Below are 22,133 nucleotides of genomic sequence, written 5' to 3'. Positions count from 1 at the left end.
AATGTGCGATCGTTGAGAGATGTCAGCGAAGTATTGTGTCTACACTTTACCGTATCTTTACCTATCAGGGTCATAAACGTTATGTGAAGATTCTACCTCAAGTAATCAAAGCGTACAACAATCGAGTGCACAGGACTCTCTCTGCGAGACCTGTGGATGTAACCAAAGAAAACGAGCACATTTTCCGAGAAAGACTTTATCCCACCCCAACTGAAGCCCCAAAGAAACCACGTTACAATCTTGGTAATCTCGTTAGAATTGCCAAATATAGACACCAGTTAACAAAGAGATATTTACAGTCATTTACGAAAGAGATTTTTTCGGTGAGAGCAATCAAAATAGGTTATCCTAATACATACCTACTGCGTGACCTTAACAATGAAGATATCATTGGTAGTTTCTACGAGAGTGAAATGGTAAGAGTGAGAGAAGTACCGAAAGTAGAAAAGATTATAAAAAGACGAGTTAGAAATGGAAAGCTCCAGTATTTAGTTAGATTCAGTGGAACTGCGGACAAGAAGTGGATAGCAGAAAATTACCTCGGTTGAAAAAAAAAATTACCAGTACAGCATGGTCCGACGTTGAAACCCAGCCTGGCGATTCATGGTCCACAGACGACGAAACAGAGCAATCGGAAAAAGGAGAAGATGAATGCGGTAAATGGAATAGGAGGTCCCACATATTTCAACTCCATCTGCCATGTAATGAGAAACATACCTCGTGGAAGCAGCTATCAAATTGTGGGTTAACAACGGTCAAGAGGACGCCATTAGCGGAAGCTTTTCAAATTGTGACGAACATTGTGCTGTTTCGAGCTCTACCGAATAATCCTCCAAATCAAGTCATTTGGGAAGCTGCAAAGGAAATGTATTCCATGCTTCATACAGACGATTCGTTTTTAACAAATTCATCCTTCGTTTTACTAACCGAATAGTCACGGCAAATGAGTGAGCTATTTGACTATTCGACTCGTTTCGATGCCATGCAACTTGCTACAAAGAGTCCGTGTTTTATCGACACTGCCATAAAGCATGGATTCGATTCAACTGCCAAGTACATAACTTTATTTACTCTGGACCTTTTGAAAAATCGACATGTTTGTGAATAAGAAAAATGTATCGTCAATAAGAAATAAATTCATCCTCAATACTAAGACTTTCTCACTTCATCATAAAAGAGCGAAATGGATAGGGTGTGTTTTCTATTTTGTCTTCTGTGTCACATATTCTTTCTCGTCATAGTAACTTTTGAGTTAACGAAGTCATCATCTTCACTTCGACAAGGTAACTGTAGCAAAGAAGTTGAGCTGGAAGAATACGTTTATGCCCATACGTGTCCTCCTAATGCATCACTGCTGGCGTTACGACTTTGGGACAAGACTGGTCTTCCAACACGCTATGGAGTTACTCTCACACACAATGAAACACAACAGCTACAGATGTGCTTGAGATTGGTGAATGTCAGTCATACCTTTTACGATCAGGAATGTGTAGAAGTATGTTGTTTGTGTGAGGATCGGGAGCTAAAAGTTCACCGCTGCCCACAAAATGTATACACACTCGGTCGAACACATGGCCAACATCATTCTGGATATGGAATTACGCTGTCGAAGAGGGCTGTTATATTGTCGTTAAAGTATCTCAATAAAAAGATTTAATCGGAGAATCACTAGTTTATTTTATTTTGTTTTTAAGTGAGTAGAAATATGTACATAATAATCAAGCACTCTTTGAAGACATTACTATTTCGTTTCAACTTGTTTTTTTGTTTTAGTTCTTAACATGTGTCGCTATCATTCCATGCTCGCCTCTCATGCTCGGAAAAGTGATGAAAAGCAGACGACGCTGGATCTCTTCCTTTGCGAAAGCAGATTTCGAAAGTGCTACCCACGCTCTACTTTGCAAAGGAAAAAAGAAAAAAAGGTTAACGAAGAGTTTGCGGACTGTGAGTAACGAGGATGTTGACTGCAACGATGTAACACGAAGACATATGCATGGAGCGATCATGTGGAAGGAAAAGATGTAACACGATGTCGAATGCGCAAAAGTTGTCAAGCGGAACGAAGTGAGATTAGGCTAGCGATTAGTTTGCGGAAAGAGGTGATTAGTGTCTATGACGTCTACAAGGCACGCTGTTGTCACGTGGAAGTTGTCAATAAAAGTATGGGAAAGAAAACCTTGACATAAAGATGGCTGAAACATTCAACAGAACTCCTAGCACAGCGTCGAATCCAGAGAGGGGGGCAGTCATGTGGTCTGCCTGTCAAATCCGTATGTTTTCGCCGTCACTGCGAGCCCCTCTCTGGTGAGACTGAGCTTTACTCAATGTTCATAGCATCCAGCCGTCTTCAACTCCATGGTACAGAAGCCAGGTCAGACAGTTGATGTACGAGTGGACCAAATGTCAACGAAGCTCAAGTGTTTTGTAAACTAGAGTAGCACTATGCTTTGCTCATTCTTTGAAATGACTATAGACTTGAAAGATAACTGTGATCTAACTGTTATAATAAAAATAAGTCATGAAAAAACGAATGAATTTGTTCGTTTTTTATACTCGTTATTTTTTACTGTTTCGTTAGGGATGGAGAAAAATTTACAATAATGTTTTCTCCCACATTTTGCTTGCTGTCTCATGCTTACAGTATCGAGGAGGGGCTCTCCTCGTGCTATTGTTAATTGCAAATGGAATATTCATCTCAGTCAGAGCACCACTTTCGATCTAATTGCACTGAGTGAGCGAGTTTCATTCTAAACTTGCTCCTTGTGTTACTAAGAAATACATCACTCGAGCCATTTGACAGGAAACTGACGTAGAAGTGCTTCGTAATTTTTTTTTTTTTGAACGAAATCATCGTGAGGAGTCTAATGGACTAATGGCGGGAATTTTTTAAATTCGTCATAGCTTCATCTGTTGAGGCAAAAGTGAATTCGCCATCTGTTTAAAATGTCAGATAAAATTTGGGGGCGCAGGTAGCGCCATCTGTTGACCACGGAGGAGAAGTAAGGAGAACGAACTCTGCCGAGCCGCCGTTGAGAAAGCGTGGTCTCGATTCCTCGAGTCTAATTGTGGCCGCGGCGCGGCGCTCGCGCTCCGTCAGGTACTTGCTCCTCTGAAATCAGGTTGCTGCAATGCACTCTTTCAGATGTACTTGTGTGTCCAGTGGAAGCAGAAAAAAATATTTTGATGCGTAAACACGCTTATCGTGTATCAAGGAACGATCTCTCCGTGAATTTTTCGCCTACAGTTTTTGTTAGTGCAAAGCGAGAAGCTTTTATTTTAGAATGCGGGGAAGCCACCGTGAAGGGGGCTCCGTGTTGGCCGGACGGCTTGAATGGCTCCGTAAGCGTGGCGCTCTCGCAGTCAAGAAGCTATTCTCTTTTTTCTTTTTTTATTTGCGATAAAACACGACACCCGAAGAAGCACAAAGGTTGTTATCCGACATCGTACAGGATGGTACACGTATTTACATCACCGCCAACGCACGACCACCATTGATAATGGTTTGCATTGATGAGTATTAGTTCCCGGGAACACCTCGCAGTGTATGGTAATGATGTCATTGGGCTGGTTAATCCGCATTTGCATTCTAGCTGTTGCACGACAGCTTTGTCGCGTATGCACAACGCTTTGGGAAACAGGAACCTTTTGTCGTAATTCAACTGTGATGCATCCGCTGGGATAGAGAGTTACATATTTCGCATGCCACCATACACGAATTTAATACCAAGCTACCAGAACGCACTTCTGTCGCAGGTTTTGCACACGCGCGGTACAGGATTCAGTGCACGCACTTCCTGTTTCTCGAAGACGATTTTCATCTTGGTGTACCGGGGGAGTAAATCCCATATCTACTGGAATTACGGCTTTTTAGCTTTTCTGGCAGGTATATATTGGTGGTAGAAGTGCAAGGGTGCAGGTGAGCTGGTACATTGTGAAAACGACGATAAATATATCGCCGATATCGACGATATCATCGTTTTCACATATATTGGTGGTTTTGCATTATTGTTCCTTTTTTTTTTTTTTTTTGTGGTGGTAAAATATCCGGTGCAACACTTGAGCAGCATGCTTGTACAGAAGTAACTTGAAACTGAACACCAAAGCGATAGTGTATAATGTAGAAGTAATGTGTTGTTCAAGATTTCAGTGTTCGTCAACATAAATTAGAGACTAGATCCCGACTTTATTTTGCAGTTCCCAAAAGCTAGCGATTGGCATGCATGACAAGATATAAGAAACTAAGTGCCAGAACCTTCGGAACCGCACCGTGTCCCATCATCACAGCGTCCCGCCCCTCCTTGCACTCACACACACAAAGGTCTCTTAACTGCTTGACACGTACGGAGATAAAACTTTCTCAGTCCCAGCTTATGCAACGACCCACATAACGCGCGATTCCGGAAAGATCGCATCCGGCGACTTTCGATTACACAGCTTCTAACTTTCTTTCTTCCCTCCTGACTTTCTTTCCTCCATACCACTCAAATGTGGCTTTTCGGAACAACGTTTGCTTCCTTTGGGGTATGTGAGCGTTTAGCGCAGCGGTCAAAGTACGCGCGCACCACAGAGAGAAGGGCACGATACCTGAGACGGCCGTGGAGAAGCGACAGAGGATTCTGTCGGAGGCATTCGACACTACACCTTTGGCAATGTAAGTCGTTTGTCTTACGTATTAAAGTTTCGTTTTTTTTTTCTTCTTATTTCCGATTCCATTTTTATCAGACAGGTAGCTTCCATCTATGAGACAAAAACGAGGTAGCAGAAACCGAAAAAAAGAAAAGAAAAAATAATTGTAGCTGACCAGAAAATATTAACTCGTTACTGGAGACACCGTTGTTTATGCTTATCAAAGAAACATTCGTTTTGAACGCTTTTTAGTAGAGTATTCGAGCACAAACGGCGCATTGCCGTGCAGGCGATTTCGCGGAGCTAGTACCGGAGGGAACGCGAGCGCCGCGCCGCGGCCAACAATTGACTCGATAAATTGGGACGTCGTTTTTCAGCGAAGTTCGGTCTCCTTACTTCTCCTCCGTGCTGTTGAACGACGGTAAATTTGCTGGAAGTGCTGCCATCTCTAGATGAACGAACTCAACTCCCCATGACGCCACCTGGCGTAAAAGAAATCAAACGACGTCTCCACCCCACACAATTCTATCCTGATTAGCGACGCAAGCAAACATGTAGAGCCCGTGGCCCAGTGGCTTAAGATGCTCGTCTGACAACCTAAAGGACCCAAGTTCGATTCCTAGTGTGTTTCACCATGACGTCATTGTTGTTACTTAATCTTATCATTGATATCATATCACTAAGATTAACTATGTGACGTCACTGATTAACTATCATATCCACTGACCTCACTGATATGAGGGCGGAGCGGCTCCGGCCTGGAGTGACGTCATACGTCCTTGATGACGTCATTTCCTGTTTGACGTCATTTGCTGGCTGCAGAGTTAATCTATACACTACTATCATATCTCTGGCGCATTGATTAACCAACTTGCGAAGAACAAGGCTCGAAAGAAGGGTTTTGCGCAAATGTTCACTGCAGGCCTATGTATGCATAATATAAACCCTATATAAATATCGTATTCCAGCTTCTGCACTGTAAGTGAACCCGGACATATGTTCGGAGGGGACCACGCTCTTTGTTGCCACAGCCCTGGGAGCCGCCTTTCGAGCTAGAATCAAGTCTTTTGTCCTAGGCTCCCTCCATGTCTATGAAAATAAAGCTCAAATTGAAATCCATAAACGAGAAGGCGCTATTCGTTCTGGCTACATAGTACATACAAGCAGGACCAAGCTGTTACATAAACTTCAAACTGACACATTAAGCGGCCTTGGTAATCGCCATTCATTCCACCTTTCTCACCGTATGACCTTGTTCCAAATGCGGGAGAGGAAGACCCGGCCTTTGTGGTCGCCCGCCTTTCGGTACATATGAGCATTCGGATGTTCTGGACGTTTGGTGCTTATGAGCAGCTTCTCCCCTCCTGCTCATTTCCACCAAACGCTCAAAACCACCAACTTTTTTTCGGTGCATATGAGCGTTCGGAGGTTTTGAGCGTTTGGAGGTTATGAGCATTTCGTGCGGAAGCGGCCATTCGCTTGGCGAGGGTAAAACAACGGGATGAGGCAGTGAGGCAACTGTAGCAAACATAGAAAAAGAGGAGATGGAACACAGCCATTAGAAATTGGTAAATGCATATATTGTTTATGATAACATCCGGGTCGACCTGAACCGCATCACATCGTACACTCTTGGATAGCCGCAAGTGAAAGTTGGCACCACTGTGGTAATCTGAAAAAGTCAAAATGCACAAAAACTTGGCAATGCTCTCATGGGCAGAAATGAAATATCGAAGTGAGATACACAGCAGAAGATAGTTCCAAACCTAGAGAACGTTGTCCATCCTCACCATTTCACTCCTGTGCTGTACCTCAGACTATCAAAAAAAAAAATTAATCGGGGGAGAGTCGTAATACAGGTGCTTCTCAGTCTTGTCCCCAGAGTCAAGGCAATGACACTAGACTAAGACCACTGATGCCTAAGACCATACAAGAGGGCAAAAACCACAGCTTGGATTGCCTACAGAGAATAACAAATAAATAAGAGCAAGCGCACTGCACCAGTACAAAGTTACAATCACTTGGTTACAACTTACCGTTTCTCTCTCGCCAGCCGCCGACGCAGCTTGCGGACTGATTTCTGACCGCAACTCCGCGGTTTCCGAGGATTCTTGCAGGGCCGTGTCATTGCCGCGCGTTTCCAGTTTGTACGAAGCGGCAGCAGCAACGATACTATGAACGTGCAGCCTACCGCAGTATCAACAGTTCAAATCAAAGCACGACAGTCAGCACCTGTCGAAACGGCTTAGATAAATGCGTCCCGCAGCACACCCAGCGCAGCACACGACCAACGTGACGTTACGAACACAAGTGACGCAAGCGCCACCTTTCACAGAATACTGGAGTTGATCACACGGTAGTTACATACTCCGCCACAATGTGGCCACCGAAAATCCTGTATAGTTTCGGTTTGGTCAGAATGTTTCGGAATGTAATAACCTGCGCTGTGCTCTTCCAATCATGCTGAAATTTTCAGTAATTGTTTTGCGCATAATTGCCCATCCACTGCCACTTCTAGGCTAGTGTGGTGACATTACAACACCTTGAAACAGGAAGCCAAAGAAAGGCATTTTTTCATGTTTTTCTGAAGGCGCTTCCGGATTATCGGCGTCATATATCAATAAGAGCGAGACGGTCCACCCTCTACGTATCACTGAACAACACAACACAACAAATTGTGCGCCGCTATCTGCTCTCCCTTTTGCGCCAGTTTCGTCCACCCACGAAGTCCACGAAGTCCACCCATAATCGGAGATATTGGCATCTTCCAGGCCTTATGGCGCCGAAACCGCATGCCTGGCCGAAAATCGGAAGACGGTCCCCCCGAGTCAAGAATCGCAGATTGAGAATGAAAGAAAGAATGATTGAGACTTCGTGTTGTGTCTGTCCCTTCGTGTTCCCTAGTCTCGGGGTTTTTTACATTATGCATCATCTTCACCAGCTCGTTTGCTTCCTAGCCATTTTTTCATTGTCAAGAATCATAGCTTCCGAATGGCACCAGTTCCACCACGAACACACGAAAATGAGAGCTACAGGTTTGGTACAAAGTTGCCTCTTTTTAAGAGGGGAGTGAGACCATAGCCTTCAGGTACTACCACCACGCTGCTATAGGAAGAGATTTGGGAGAGAGACCCTGAAATGACCTCCGCTTGCTATAGTAAAACGGTCCAACAAAGGCTGACCGCACGAGAGGGAAGAACACCTGAAAGATAAGTTCTTCACGGCCGGAAAAGTAATCAATTACTGAGTAATCAATTACTCAGAAAAGTAATTGACTACTCCCTAAATTACTTTGACGGTAAAGTAACTAATTACTCGAAAAATTACTCAAGAACGTAATTGATTACAAGTAACGCAATTACTAGAAACGCGCTACGCCAAGTCTGGGTCTGTGCTAATGACACGCGTTGTTTTTCCCCTCCTGACGTACACACGCTGTTGCTTTGGTAATGGTGAAAGACGGTGCGCAAATACTTCTGAAATCTTATACCCATTATCTTTGTGAAATAATAACAAGTTTCTGTGAGTAAGCCAAGTGGACGCATTTTTAAGAAACATACCCCCCCCCCACACACACACACACACAAGTAGACGCACCCTAGTGATGTGTCGTTCGCGAATGAACAGTTCGGAATGAACGAATCCCGGGCACAAACTGAATGAACTCATTCACTGTTGTCGATCGTACTCGTTCGCGTACTCGTCCTCGTTTTGCCAGGTTTCGCCTGCGTTCGCTTCACAGTTTCTCGTTTCTCCGCTCTCAAGTCGATGGTGCGCGTGTCGCCATCTATGTTCGCCGCTGTAAAACAGTGTTGAAGTAGTTAGCCAGGCGAAGCTCAGCGCGCGTGGCCCGAACGGCCCGAAGGGCTCTAATGTGTTCGTTCAAATCAGTGAACATTAGGGACTCGTTCGCAAGATTCGTTCGCGAATCATTGACGCCAGTGGGTCAAGTGACCCTGATCATTACTAGTTTTCTATGCGGAGCCTCTACCGTAGCCACTGAGGCGCCAAATTCGAAGTAGGCAGGCACCAGGGGACTGGTTTAAGATTTCTAAGTACTGATCATTACTAAATACGTACATGAAAAACATGTCCGCCATCTCACATACTAGCCAGAAAGAGCCTTTTCCGGTATACCTGACAAATAACTTGGATTTATGGACTGCAGATCATCACCAGCGATATTTAGAGTGAGCCGATCGTAAACAAAAAATCAGAAAACACATTTTTGATTCTGAATACTTCCACCCATACGACGTCCGCCACAAAGCTCGACATCGACACGCCGTAGTGAACCAACGCTAAGATTCCAAAGGAGACCAGCAAGAACAACGCAATTGTACGCAGCGAGTCGCGGAGAACCGAAGAACCAGTGCGCCGTTTGAGAGCAAACGATTCCGTTGCTCTTCGATTCAGCCCACGAGTGAACGGTTCTCACTTAACCCATAAGAAGAAGAAGAAGAACGGTTCTCCTCGTTCTCATACTCCTTCGATTCAGTTGACTCGTTGAGTTCTCTATCGTTCTTCGATCCCCGGCTTTGCGACTCGCCTTCAGCGCTCTCCGATTCATCCGAGATCGTGGGGCTTGGCCAATCACAAACCGGTAAGCTCTCAGTGTGGACAATCGAGCTGGTGCTGGTGGCCTGTCACATTCAAGCTTCAGAGGAATGCCGACAGATGGCGCCCGCACCGGAATAGTTGCATGTTGATTCATTCGATCGCCGGGAACGGCGGAAACACTACCTCGAGTGGGAAGCAAGCTCGATCGGGGGTGGCTTTCGATTCTTACTAACAGGTCGCAGTGAGTCTCGCTGTTTCCCGTAGACTAAGTTCATTCTTTTCGAAAGAAAAGTGCTGCACCGGTCCATCACAAGTTCTTAAATACATGAGAGGTCCATGGCGAAAAGAATGTGAGAGGGTTGCCCTGCTTGAACTAGTTCAGGGCCGAGGTGCAGGCGAAAAGAATGGACTACTATGAAAGGGACCAAAAAGTAACTACGAAAGTGAATTTGCGTGACCAAAGAAAGCCCTGCCAAAAGGCTGAAGCAAGTGGAAAGTGGACTGAAGAAAATGTAAACGACGAGAGAATTACAGTGCTGCAGAATGAATTGTTTATTTTCTTCATGACAGCGAAAGACGGTCCAATAAACATGCATTCACTTATTGCAACACATGACCAATATGGCCGGCAGGTGACTGTCAGATTTAACGCGGTAATGTGTTGTACGAACACCATCATGAAACACACTCGCCCACAAAACAGAACTCCTACTCAGTTACTGTCTACAACCCTGCAGATAAGTAGATGCCGGTTCGCCGTTGAGATTGGTCACATGATGTTATGACGTCACGGAAAGATGAACGAAAGAACGAATCTTTTGAACGGTTCAGTAAACCAAACTGAACTGTACGAACGAGTTCACCAAAGTGAACTGGATTGCCCATCACTAACAGAGTGAAGACCGGACCCCTGTGAACGGAGAGTTCCTTTTTTGTATTATTAGTATTATTTTTCATCAGTGAAAAAAGTGTACGTGTGGACAGCACCATAAACGGGAATGGGTCCCTGTAACCCCCGTTAGCAACCCGCAAGCACCGATGAGGAAAGCGTTTCTCCGAATCCGATGCAAAGCAGATAAGAACAACAGCAATTTTATTTTTATTTAAATGGTGTTTTTGATGATGATTTTTGCTTTGACGAGTTTTATTTAAATGATGACTGGGGAGATTCGCCGCCAACGGCGATAGGAAATTTGGACAGTGACAGTGAGGGCACACCGTGTTAATAAAGTTATCCAGTCGGTCTCCAATATTCATGCAGGGCTATGTCCCCTTTTACAGTTACGTCAAGCATATTCGATCGCCTCTGCACCTGTACCAAACCCAGGACCGACGCAGACGCTAGACTGACGGAGAGGACGGACGCAGAGGACGACCTTGGAAATTTGGGACGAAAACTTATCTTTCAATCAAACAAAATGTCAACTTTATTCAAACCAACAATACAAATCGTGTCAGTTCCTTATTTCTTGTGATACCACTTCTTAGAAACCTATGAACACGCACAAATGATCGGTAGTCTTGTGTCACCCATTTGAAAACCACCAATTGGATTTTTTTTTCTCCTTCACAAGTTTATTGTCTTACGTCAGTGTGGATGGATTTCGCAAATTTGATAGCTATAACAACATTTTGAATGAGTATCCTCCTATCCCCCGTCCGGAGTTGTCATTATCCATTGCAAGGCCGAACGAATTTACCAATGCGGTACAATAATGTAAACGCCGCCACCACATTAGAATAAACATGTTATAGGATTCTTACACCAACAGTTATCGAGTTGTTGTGCACGAAACCTTGCTTAGCTACATCTTCTAGCTTGCGTAATAGAGACCTGCCAAGGCCCCTGTTGGAATGTCCCAGTGGCCTCCTGGAAAAATGGCTCCACCCGTCTATATTTTCGTGGTTCCAAACGCGATGCTCAATATTGTTCTTCTCGCAAGTTGGGTGAACCAGCATCACGGTATAAGGCAACGTAAAGGGCCACTTCAAGCAAGAATCTGTTGGACCGTGGCAAAGACAGAGAAAAACACCCAAGTACGTAACGCCGTTGCGTCTCGTGGTTTCCACTTGCAGTTTAGCAGAGTAGCCAAACAACTGGAAAACATCAGAGGCGCGAGTTACGAGCTCCTTGGTCAGCGATTCTCTCTCGATATCGGCAAAGTCCTGAATGTGAAAATAGGCGAGGCTATTGCTCAAACGATTACAAATCTGGAGCTCGCTTAACATTCCTTCGAGATAATGAATCCGCTCGCAACTCTGAAGCACAAGTTTTAAGGTCTCCTCAACCTTATTCGTATCGTCGGTAGCGTCAGATGCACATCGATCGGGTGAGTCTTGCACAGAGGCACCTCTGCCCTCTTCGGCGTCGTCAACCTCATTGCTGCTCTCCCCAGCGGACGACATACAACTAACAATCTCTGCGGACGTTACTGTGCCCCCCGAAAGAACATCCGACGACACACGTTTTCCGATATCCACGCGCTTCGACAATTCTTCGACATGCTGCGTCATGGCACCAGATGCTTGCTCCTGCAGGTCGAGGAGTCTGCTTAACGCCCGCCCATTCGCAGATATGCCTCGCTTTGCACTCTCTATGCTAAGAACGTGAACGTTGAGCTGCGTCTCAATCGCGCACAGTCTTTCCATGGCAGCGTCCAATGCAGCGTTCACCTTGCTTTCAGTCTCGACAATGCTCCCGTTGATTCCTACAAGGTCTCCGTCGTTCGTTGAATAACTTGCTGCCTGACACCGTTGTTCAGTGTAATGACGGACGATGCCATTGCGTAAGATCGCAGCATTGCATGTGTTGCACGTCACAACGTGGAAAGCACAATCCTTGAAGAAATGAGTCGTCACTTCGTCTAAAACGCCAAGAAATTCGCATCCATGACCGGAGTTGCAACAGCGCATCTTCTGCTTCTTAAGATGGCTTGGTTTGAATGCGAACGTTTGAACTTCGTCTTCTTGAATCGGTCCTCCGTCCAGGGGACATTGTCTGTTGCCTCGCAGAACGGTTTGGTAGCAGTGATTGCACAGTGCGTGGGAACATTCCAGGATGAACACCTTTCCTGATACCACGTGACATAAAGAACACGACCGGTTGGAAGGAAGGTCAACAAATTCAACAGGACGCCAATCCATTGTATCCGAAAAGCCACTCATGTACTTTACAGACGACATCTCGTAAATTGGAGCAAGGACCGTCCAAGTCGAGCCCCTTGTGTCAAATGAAACTCGGCACGCACACGGGAGTGTCTTGGCCAAATTGATGCGGCGAATAGATAGCTTCGACACCTTGTTGGGAAATCATGCAGCTGATCTCTCGTCTGACGATATTGGTAGCTCCGAGGGCTGTATACGTACATGAGGCTGTCGCCCAGCTTGGAAACTGAGAGAGGGATAATCGAAATATCGTGGGCACTCGTGCAAGATAAAACACTGCACTGATAAGACAACTCCCAGTCAACCCTACTTGAACCCTACTTGAACTTTCATTGCATTGCACTGCTTTATATTTCGAAATTATGAAATTTATTTCGAAAATGAAATTGAAAATGAATTTTGAAAATTATTTCGAAATTAAAATTATTATTATTAATTAAAAATTTCAAGTTATGGCAAACAGAACTTTGATGCTACGTTGTCCCGACTGTTAAATTGCACCGAAAATAAGATTGATATTGTTTATGGTAGGAAAAAAGATGTTCTGGAATAATTCATAAGTGGTTGAACATGTGCGCACAGGGGGGGGGGGATATGTTTATTAAAAAAAAGAAAGGTTAGACACAAAGAGCAGGCTTGCTATTCGGAAAAAAGGGGGAAATGGGAAGGGGAAAACGAAAAAGAAAAGGAAGGAGAAAGAAAAAATGGGTATTCGAAACAAAGGAAGGAAAACCAAAAAGCAACAAAAAGAAAGGAAAAGAAAAGAAAACAAGAAACAAAAAGATGGAAAAAGGAAAGAAAAACAAAAAGAAACAAAACGAAAGGAAAAGGAAAGAAAGAAAGAAGAGAATAAACACTAGCACAATGCAGTTCACGAGTCCTGAGACTAGGGTTGCCACCAGGCCGGTATTATACCGGCAGGGCCGGTTAATTTCTCGCTCTGCCGGTTGCCGGTAGAAACGTGATACCGGCAGCCTTTTGCCGGTATTTGTGGCTCACCACCTTTCACATGAGCTTTTTCGGGGTTTTCCCTTCAACATTCCACTACAGCTTCTGGAGCACAGACCCAACTCCGCGATCACCAGTCGTTTTCTTAGTTTTTCATTACAGTTTTGTGTTCAGAGGGAACAAGAGCAGTGGTTGTGCTGTTGGTTGTTGTGTCGAGCCAGCTAGGGCTTAGGTCGTATACAACCATCATGAGATCCCCGCCTGCAAGTTTGAACTGTTTGTTTGCGTCGATGCGTTTTTCAAAGTGAGTGGCAATCCAGTCCGGTTGCTCCGATACAATCTAGCAATATTTATAGCAATTTCTAACATCAATAATCCATCCCCACACAGGAACATATGTGTCCTCATATTTGAGCGAGCAAGCACTGCCTTTCTCTCGGTGTGCCCGTCCACCACCTTACCCACTTGCCCTTTCCCAGGAGCCTTTCCCTCTACTCCACCTCCTCTACACCAGCCGGTATTTTTTACTGTGAAAGGTGGCAACCCTACCTGAGACTCGGAGAAAACCGAGGAGAGCGGCGCACGGTTTGGTGATTTGTGCTATGCAAAGGGTGTTACCGTCCTTTTGTGTTTGAAAATTTCTGTTTATTGATGTAATTCTATACCATGTTAATGTGGATGTCTTTGCTGCTGTGCTGTTGTAGGAGACGAGCCTCGTCAAGCTTCCAGTGAAGCTTTTTGCTCGCTCCTTTTCACATCTTTGAATAAAGGTATTATTATTATTATATTTAGCTTGTTTAGTGGAACACGCTTTTCCACTTGCCACTGCCCAAGCAGCACAATGTACTGAAAGTCGAGTGCAATATGGGTGGACGGGTAGGTGGAAGGCCTTGAACAGACTCGTGAAACTAAAGGCTGGTTTAGAGTCCGACGTAGGTCTTCGCCCATCGCCGCCCGCGTTTCGCGCCGAATGCCAGCGTTCGCTACGCCACGCTTCCTCATTCTACCGGGATCATAGTCCGACGCGATTCGGCGCAGCGCAACGAAAACAGCGCCGGAGATTTTCACATTTCGTAGTGGGAAAGCAGTCATATTTGTATCTGTACCCTGGAATCCGACTAAAGACAATCCGTGTTCTCATCGTTGGCGTTTGTTTGTATTACTGTAATACGTTTGGTACCACCAAACATGAACACTGAATTAAATAAGAAAGTCGCAAGTCTTTCCAGTTCCTCTCGTTCTTTTGCTTGTCTCCATAGTCCATCCGTCGTTTATTAGATAGGCACGGATGTTCCTTTCCAGTTTCGATCAAGAGCTCAATGGGCGACGCCATGTTGAGAAATGCGAGTCCCACGCCGTGCACAGCTCGCTGGCCATCGGCAGATGTAAAGCATTGTTCTACTCCCCCGACGGCGGCTGGCGTAGTAGCTCGTTGACGCCGCCCCGCGCTTCGCCCAGTGTCATCGAACTACAAATTCACCGGCGACGGCTCGCGATGCACAGCGGTGCGCCGCGCGTCGTTACGCCCCGCTCCGTCTGACTCTAAACCAACCTTAAAGAACATTGATAAGACACATACAGTCCACCCCTACCCAAACAGCACGTGCACGTGTGTGTCTAACATGGAATATTGCGCAGGCAGTTTCGAATGTCACCGCGTTGAAATGGAAGGCGGTATCAGTATGTCCTCAAATTGAGCTCTGTTTTATTTGTTGATTTGACATACTGTTGATCCCAACAGAGGGACCGTTACAGGAGAGACTGTAGTTATATGACTAGAAAATACTGTGAGATTGCGGCCTCAAAACCTGATTAGCTATCAAGAACTATTTAAATAGGTAGCGAATTCCACAAAGATATAGCATCTGGGAAAAAAGAATTCTTGAACATATTTATTCTACCTCTGTACTGCTCGTCTGTCTCTGTATTATTAAGAGGTTAACATTAGAAGCGGCATTTCAAGGGAAAGTGTCGGTGTCGATCCGGTCAAAACGTGGAGAGGGAAGTACGCCGCGTGAGACAGGAGGAGGGCAGTGGAGAGTTGAGAGTAAGCGAGAGTAGGTCACGGAGCGAAAGCCAATGTAAACGCGCCCCGGCCGGTGACGTCACGGAGAGGAGCACGTCTGCGGAAGCGGTCTTGACGGGGCGCCAGATACGCGGGCGAGTATGAACTTCCGGGTGTGCAACGGGCGTATGGGCAGAATTCAAGTGCACATTGGAGTGCGAACCGAGTACAAGTGCCGGGCCAAGTAGGCGCCAAAAGAAGACGGATTCTGAGCAAAGACGACGAGCTGTCGAAACTGAGGGACAGCGCAATCAGCGCCAGGCAGCGGATGCCGCTGCTCGGTGCCGAAAGCGGGCGAACGAGTTCCAGCAATGAAAGATGAAAGTCACTGAAAAGGTTAGCCAACGGTAGCGCTCGAACCCACATCTTCGGGATTACCGGCTTAGGCAAGTTGAGGTCTTGTATGTGATTGTCCCTTCTATGTTGTTCGAGCCTCAGAACATCAGTTCTCTCGAGTTCCAAACGTTTATTTTGCAACAGGGATTTGATGTGTAAAACACATAAAAATTCACTTTTATCGCCGATTTCTTCAAGATGATCCGCGATGTTTGCTGAGGAGGCAAAGTCATTGCGGCGGCACAGTCTGGTGCCGGCTCGAGACCGCCTCGGCACCCCCCCCCCCCCTCAACTTGACATGACCTAGTCTGGACTAACCTCACCAAGGTACGCTCAGCTAACCTAATTCTAAGCCTAACCCTCCTAGCCTAACCAATTCTCTATAGGAACGCAGGCTTGACCACTAGGTACATGCAACTTTTACTGAAGACTGCATGCTGCATAGCAAATAACAAACAAATGATAGAGCAAACGTACCTAAGTACACTCGAATGACACCCGATTTCACCCTGAACCCCAGTCAAAACAGTACCAGATTGCCTCCATTCCTCTTCCTGAATGACGCACCATTACAATTTGGCGCAGAGCAGCTCTCGAAACTTCAACGTCCGCCATCTCGCAGCTGAGAAGGTGCAGAGTAGTGCAGAGTAACTCCAGCCGTCCAATAGTCCTCTCGAAGGTGGCTACTCTAGGGTCACGTGACACTACGTCATAATCAACTCGCGGGTTACTCCAGTTGAATTAGAAAACACGCCCAATCCACGTGACGCATTTACGCATTGTGATTGGTCCCCTAGACGACGTCAGTTTGTTGGCGCGCAAGGATTAATATTCTACATAAACGCATGGTTTCTCTGTATGACGCTGGGCGTGCTGCACTCCAATGAAGACGAATGTTTAAACTTCGCATTTAGAGAAACTTTGATGTTTTCGTGACTGGCAGCGCGTTGCTTGAATATACATCTTCTGGAGCATAGGACGACGCAAAGGGGCACTACGCCTTCGGGGGAGGGGGGATGTGGTTAATAGAGTGAAAGAAAAAGGAAATGTTAGCCAGGCTATTGCCAGCGTACTATGCCCAAAAAGATAAATAAAGAAAAAGAAAGATAAAGAAAGAAACTGAAAATAAACAACAAGAAGGCAAAGGAAAAAACGAAAGAAAAACAGGCACGAATGTCCAGTCAGAGGGCAGACGCAAGGCCCAAGTCTTTCAAGAAGCGGAGCAGGGCCTTTGGATTTCCTGGCCATCCGCTGTCGATCCTGTGGTTACCAGCCAGCATTCGTAAAAACAACTGTAAAATCATCGTTTAAAGCACGGAATGTCAGGGAAATTTCAGCGGCGTTTTTCATTCAAAATGCAGGTGATGCTCGCGTAAGTCAGGCGTCTATCCCATGATCACTGTGTCCGTGATGAGGTTGAGTTTCCTCGGGGGTAATCACAAGGCACTAGCCGTTGCGCGGGTTAAAACGACGTGCGTCTAAGCACCTAGCGTATATGATCAGAAGGAGATAAGTTATCTGGCTCGGGTTCGCCCTTGCCCTTTTCCCTGCGTCAATTTTCGATTTATCTGTGTCGAATAAACCTTGTTCAGTTGTGGGTGTATAAGGTTGTGGTGTGTTGTTTCTCTCTGTCCCGTGCTTTTATCTGCTTCAGCTACACTGCTTTGATGCATGAATTTTTGCACGTGGAGCCGTTTTTGTGTACTTTATCGACTGTAGCTACAAATAACCTCCCACAGCTTCTGGTCAGAGTCCCTTTAATATACACATCAAGCGTCATCAAGTAGTCATGTTTCTATTGTGTTCGTACAGACACTGACGGCTAATAGACACACAGGCTGGTCTGTAGGGGCTCATAGCTTGAATCACTACTACTCACTACTTTGTGCAAGGGTAACGCCAACAGTAATTGAGTTTTCGTAAACAAAGCCACCACTCAGTGCATCTTCTAGTTTGCACAACCCAGGGGCGCCGTAGCCATTATTTGAACTTGCGACTGGCCTCCTGAAACAACGAGGCGAATTTCTAAACTCCTTCGGCATATCAAAATGACACTGGATGTTCTTTTTGTCGTCAGTAGGATGTACCAAGGTGAGCGTACAAGGTAAGTAGAAGGGCCATTTCAAGAGAGAGTCTTTTGGGCCACAACAAATACGCAGATAGACACCTATGTACATGATATCATAAGGTTTGCCGAACTTTACACTTAACTTTAGGGAATAACCGCACAACGCAAAAACATCCGAACAGGTGGAGGCAGCGCGCTCCTCATTTGCTTTCTTCTTAAGCTCCTTGACGCCTTGAACATGGAAAAAACCAACGTTGGTTCCATATCCTGTGGGACCCGGAAGGATATCTATTATGGAACACATTTTGTCCTCTGTTGATGACGAAAGATCTTGCACGCGTTTCAATATCGCTTCAAGTTTCTCGGAGCACTGTTTCCAGCCTTCTCCCGAGCTAACTACATTCTTAGCCACATCTTTTTGGAAACCCGCAAGAGCAGTTAGCGTCTCCTCGATCGTAATGACGCGGTTCTTCACGTATTGTGCACATTCTACTTGGTTGTCACGCTGATATCCAACCGAAGACAACGCATCCGTAACTGTACGAATACCAGCGACAACGTTCGACATCGTTCCTGAGGCAGCGCTTTGTCCCTCTTGAAGCGTGCGCAGTGCAGCAGCGTAATTCATGACGTATTCTTTCGTAGTGTCGATCCCCACAGTATGGTTATGTAGCTGATCTTCCACAGCATTGAGCTTATCGGCTATATCTGCTAGTGAGGCGTTGATCTCTCTTCCGATCACGACGACACTGCTGTCAATACAAACATCTTCCCTCGGACTATCTTGAGCCCTGCACTGTTCGTCCATGTAATGGCTGATTATGTCTCTACGGGGTACTGTTGCACAGCACTTCTTACATACTAATGGATGAAATTCACAGTCATTCAAGAAGTGTGATTTCATTCGTTCCAGCGATCCGACGAAATTACATCCATGGCTGATGTTGCAACATCGAACCTCCAGTTTCCGTAGACGCGTCGCTCTAATTGGTAATGTATCCACTTCACTTTCAAGAAACTCTTGCTTATCGAGTGGACACTGTCGGTTGGTTCGAAGAACACTCTGGTAACATCCCTCACAAAGGGAATGGTAACATTCCAGTCTGAAGATATTTTGAGGAATGACGGTGCACAAGTCACATGATATGGACGATGGGAGATCCACAAACTGCAAGGGACGCCAGTCCAGGGCTTCGAAGTGCCCCGAAAAGTAGCCTATGGAAGGCATCCTATACAGTTCAAACCGAAGCCTTCGTCGAGCCTGCAACCAGCAAAGGACAGATACGTGTCATACAATGCATGAGCCTTTCTGTATCAGTGAGTGAAGTATGTAGCTAAATTTAACAGTTGAATGCCAGGCACTTGTACCGATAAGAGGTGTGTGGCTTCTTTTATCGGAACAGAAGGCAAGTGCGTCACGTTGGCGACGATGGCCATAAAATGAGCAGGGGCGTTCAAGGAAATCAATCTAACACTTTCAGGTGAAACCTTTGGGAGATATGACGAGATTCGACTACAAAATAAAACGGTATTGTTGCAATAATATATTACCGGAGGATATTACGCAAGCATACTTACCGATGGTATCAATTTCTTTGTTTTTCCTTTTTCTCTCCCTTGCTCCATTAACGTGCGCGACGGTTTTTCCTTTTCTTTTTTTTTTTTTTTTGAACTGCTACTATTATAGTAGGGAAGCTGTTTTCTGATGAAATGGGGCCAATCCGACATGCGCTTTTGGATTTCTCAAAAAACAAAACGAAAAGAAACGGACATTGACTTACCAAGTTTCAGATTTCAAGTCAAAATTCGATTTCTCGTGACTGAAAATTAATCAGAGTACTTGTAAGCCATGGCGAAAGTTTGCCGAAGGTAAATACCGTTAACCCCACTATTCCGAGACAAGGAGACTTTTTAATGAAATTTTGTGACACGTGCTGATGGGATCATTAAGTGTCGTCGTTGTTTCTTTGCTGCCCAAGCTCAGGCTGTATTCTCCATGGATCCTGTCCACTAGTTGGCCTGCGTCTATGCGATATTCTCTACCACCGACTTTGTTTTTTGCCCTCTCAATGTCTCCTCGAAGGAGAATTTGTGCCGTTTCCGGCCTTGCGTGTGCCTCTTCGGAATTGCATGTGTGTATTCGGTTTAGGAGAAACATTGATTCGCTTCGATAATCAAATGTAGACTTTCATATTCCATTCGAGACGCAAGTATTAGCTTGTATATTCGAAAAATTCGAATGTTCGTTAAATGTTTGTTGGATATCTCCAGAGCTGTACATGTTACTCGGAAAAAGTAATTGATTGAAATTATTGTTACTACTGCGCGAAAAGTAATTCTTTACTGTTACAAATTACTTCATCAAAATGTAATACGTTACCGATTAAAAATGTAACGCGTTACTTTTCCCGCTACTTTTAAATTGTGGGCCATAGCAAAGCCAACAAGCCTGCGGTGAATGCAACCATGCAGCCCTTGTTGCAAATTCTAATATGAGACACCAACATGCATGATAAGTGAAATTCACAAATACGTTTTAAACCACCATACGAAACACATACACGCGTTTATTACGGATTTATATACGAAACATCCGCGTCGAAACATCCGCTTCGTTTTGTTACTATTGTTATGTTCAGCCCGCACAAGTTATCAATACAGTCCCCTATTTTACTGTTGCTCCAGTAGGTCGCGGTTGTAAGGGATTATCATATTACTGTGGTATGCATGGAACACGTGTGGACTAGAGACAGCCGTCACAGTGACCTCTGCGTCATTGCTTCAGTCGCACTCGTGGTGGAACAGAAGAACAGATTGGCTTGCGGAAAGGGTTGCCATGGTTGACAGAAGGTTAACAAAATAATCGATTACTCAGTAATCGATTGCCGAAAATTGTAATCAGATTACTTGGCAAATTACTTGCTCACAAAATTTATTGATTACGTTAAAAAATTACTGAAAAAAGTAATTGATTACTAGTAACGCGTTACGTACAACTCTGGATATTTCTGATAATGTACAGTTTGAGCATGGTGTCTTCCAGGTTCCATTGCTGTGCATTTAATTAAGTTTTTATTATTATTATTATTATTATTATTATTATTATTATTATTATTATTATTATTATTAAGAACTCCACCGGTCGCTGTGGCGGCAGATCACGACGATTTGCTACATTCGCTACGCTGAACAGCAGCTCTACTTCGGCGTTGGACCATGGTAGGACCAGAAGAAAGAAAGCTAAGGCAATTCAACCGTTTTCCTGTGGCAGGATTGTTCCGGAGACATACGCTTCTGCGCGCTGTTTCACAAATTTTGTAAGCCGAAAACGAAACCTCCATATTTCCCTCCAGCCTCCAAATCAAAATTCCCCCCTCCACATGCCGACATCAACCATCTAGATATGGAGGGAAATCCCCCAACTTGGCAACACTGACGACGGCGCCAATCGTTTCTGAAGTGGCCCATATGTTTGTGTTGTCCATCGACGGAGGTCGCCTCGGCTCTGTGTGTTTATGGCTCTGGTGTGTTTCTGTAACAGTTACACTTGATCCAGTTCCCACAAGATGCCGCGCTGGTATGCAGAGGGAGCTAGTATTATGGAAGCACCCTAATCGATACTATAGAGACACGGGTCTGATCTGATCGAAGCAAGTGCGTTACACATTTCCGTTCCTTTCAAGCGGCAGTCTCGACGACGGCTTCGTTTTAGGCTGTGAGATGTCTACCGAAAGCTACCTTCTGGGACACTTTGAAGCCCTTGACTGGCGTCCCTTGCAATTTGTGGATCTCCCATCGACGATATCGTGTGACTTGTGTGCCGTCGTTCCCGGGAAGATCCTGAGGCTGGAATGTTACCATTCCCTCTGTGAGGGATGTTACCAGGGCGTTCTTCGAACCGAACGACGGTGCCCGCTCGACAAGCACGGCTTTCTTGAAAGTGAAGTGGTAATTTTGCAAGTTAAAACGGCGCCCCTCCAAAACCTAGAAGTTCACTGCTGCAACTTCAACCATGGATGTAATTTCGTCGGATCATTGGAACGAATGAAATCTCACTTCTTGGACGACTGTGAGTTTCACCCTTTAGCTTGTAAGAAGTGCTGTGCCACGGTGCTCCGTAAAGACATCGTCACCCATTACATGGATGAGCAATGCGGGGCTCAAAGTACGTTACGTCCGAGCGAAAATATTTCTATTGACAGGAGCGTCATCGGGATTGGAAGACAGATCAACGCCTCACTATCAGATATAGCCCATAAACTCTGTGCTATGGAAGACCATCTAAATAGCCATACTGTGGGGATTGACACGACGAAAGAATACGTCATGAACTACGCTTCAGTGCTGCGCACGCTTCAAGAGGGA

General features: G+C 45.2%; 2 protein-coding genes and 1 long non-coding RNA gene across 3 annotated transcripts; all 3 read right to left on the bottom strand.

The window, feature by feature from the left end:
• Window positions 1-6,190: 6,190 nt before the first annotated feature.
• Window positions 6,191-6,884, bottom strand: LOC135393281 (uncharacterized). The gene is made up of 3 exons (XR_010422566.1): window positions 6,663-6,884; window positions 6,417-6,586; window positions 6,191-6,298 (listed from the first exon to the last, which is right to left on the bottom strand). It is a non-coding gene; the product is annotated as an uncharacterized LOC135393281 (long non-coding RNA).
• Window positions 6,885-10,584: 3,700 nt separating this feature from the next.
• Window positions 10,585-12,555, bottom strand: LOC135393280 (TNF receptor-associated factor 5-like). Its single transcript, XM_064623756.1, has one exon. It carries the CDS (start codon window positions 12,367-12,369, stop codon window positions 10,936-10,938), a length of 1,434 nt encoding a protein of 477 aa, XP_064479826.1. The 5' UTR covers window positions 12,370-12,555; the 3' UTR covers window positions 10,585-10,935.
• Window positions 12,556-17,440: 4,885 nt separating this feature from the next.
• LOC135393279 (TNF receptor-associated factor 6-B-like) lies at window positions 17,441-19,095 on the bottom strand. Its single transcript, XM_064623755.1, has one exon. The coding sequence runs from the start codon at window positions 18,994-18,996 to the stop codon at window positions 17,572-17,574; it is 1,425 nt and encodes a 474-aa protein (XP_064479825.1). The 5' UTR covers window positions 18,997-19,095; the 3' UTR covers window positions 17,441-17,571.
• Between the last annotated feature and the right edge of the window lie 3,038 nt (window positions 19,096-22,133).

The sequence above is a fragment of the Ornithodoros turicata genome, chromosome 4, assembly GCF_037126465.1.
Source record: "Ornithodoros turicata isolate Travis chromosome 4, ASM3712646v1, whole genome shotgun sequence".
NCBI lineage: Eukaryota > Metazoa > Arthropoda > Arachnida > Ixodida > Argasidae > Ornithodoros > Ornithodoros turicata.
Note: the sequence above shows the minus strand (reverse complement) of the source record. Positions and strands in the feature narration are given on the sequence as shown.

What these genes read in the sequence shown, in the direction of transcription:
- LOC135393280 (XM_064623756.1), bottom strand. Translation starts at nt 12,369, where the DNA reads ATGTCGTCTGTAAAGTACATGAGTGGCTTTTCGGATACAATGGATTGG.
- LOC135393279 (XM_064623755.1), bottom strand. Translation starts at nt 18,996, where the DNA reads ATGCCTTCCATAGGCTACTTTTCGGGGCACTTCGAAGCCCTGGACTGG.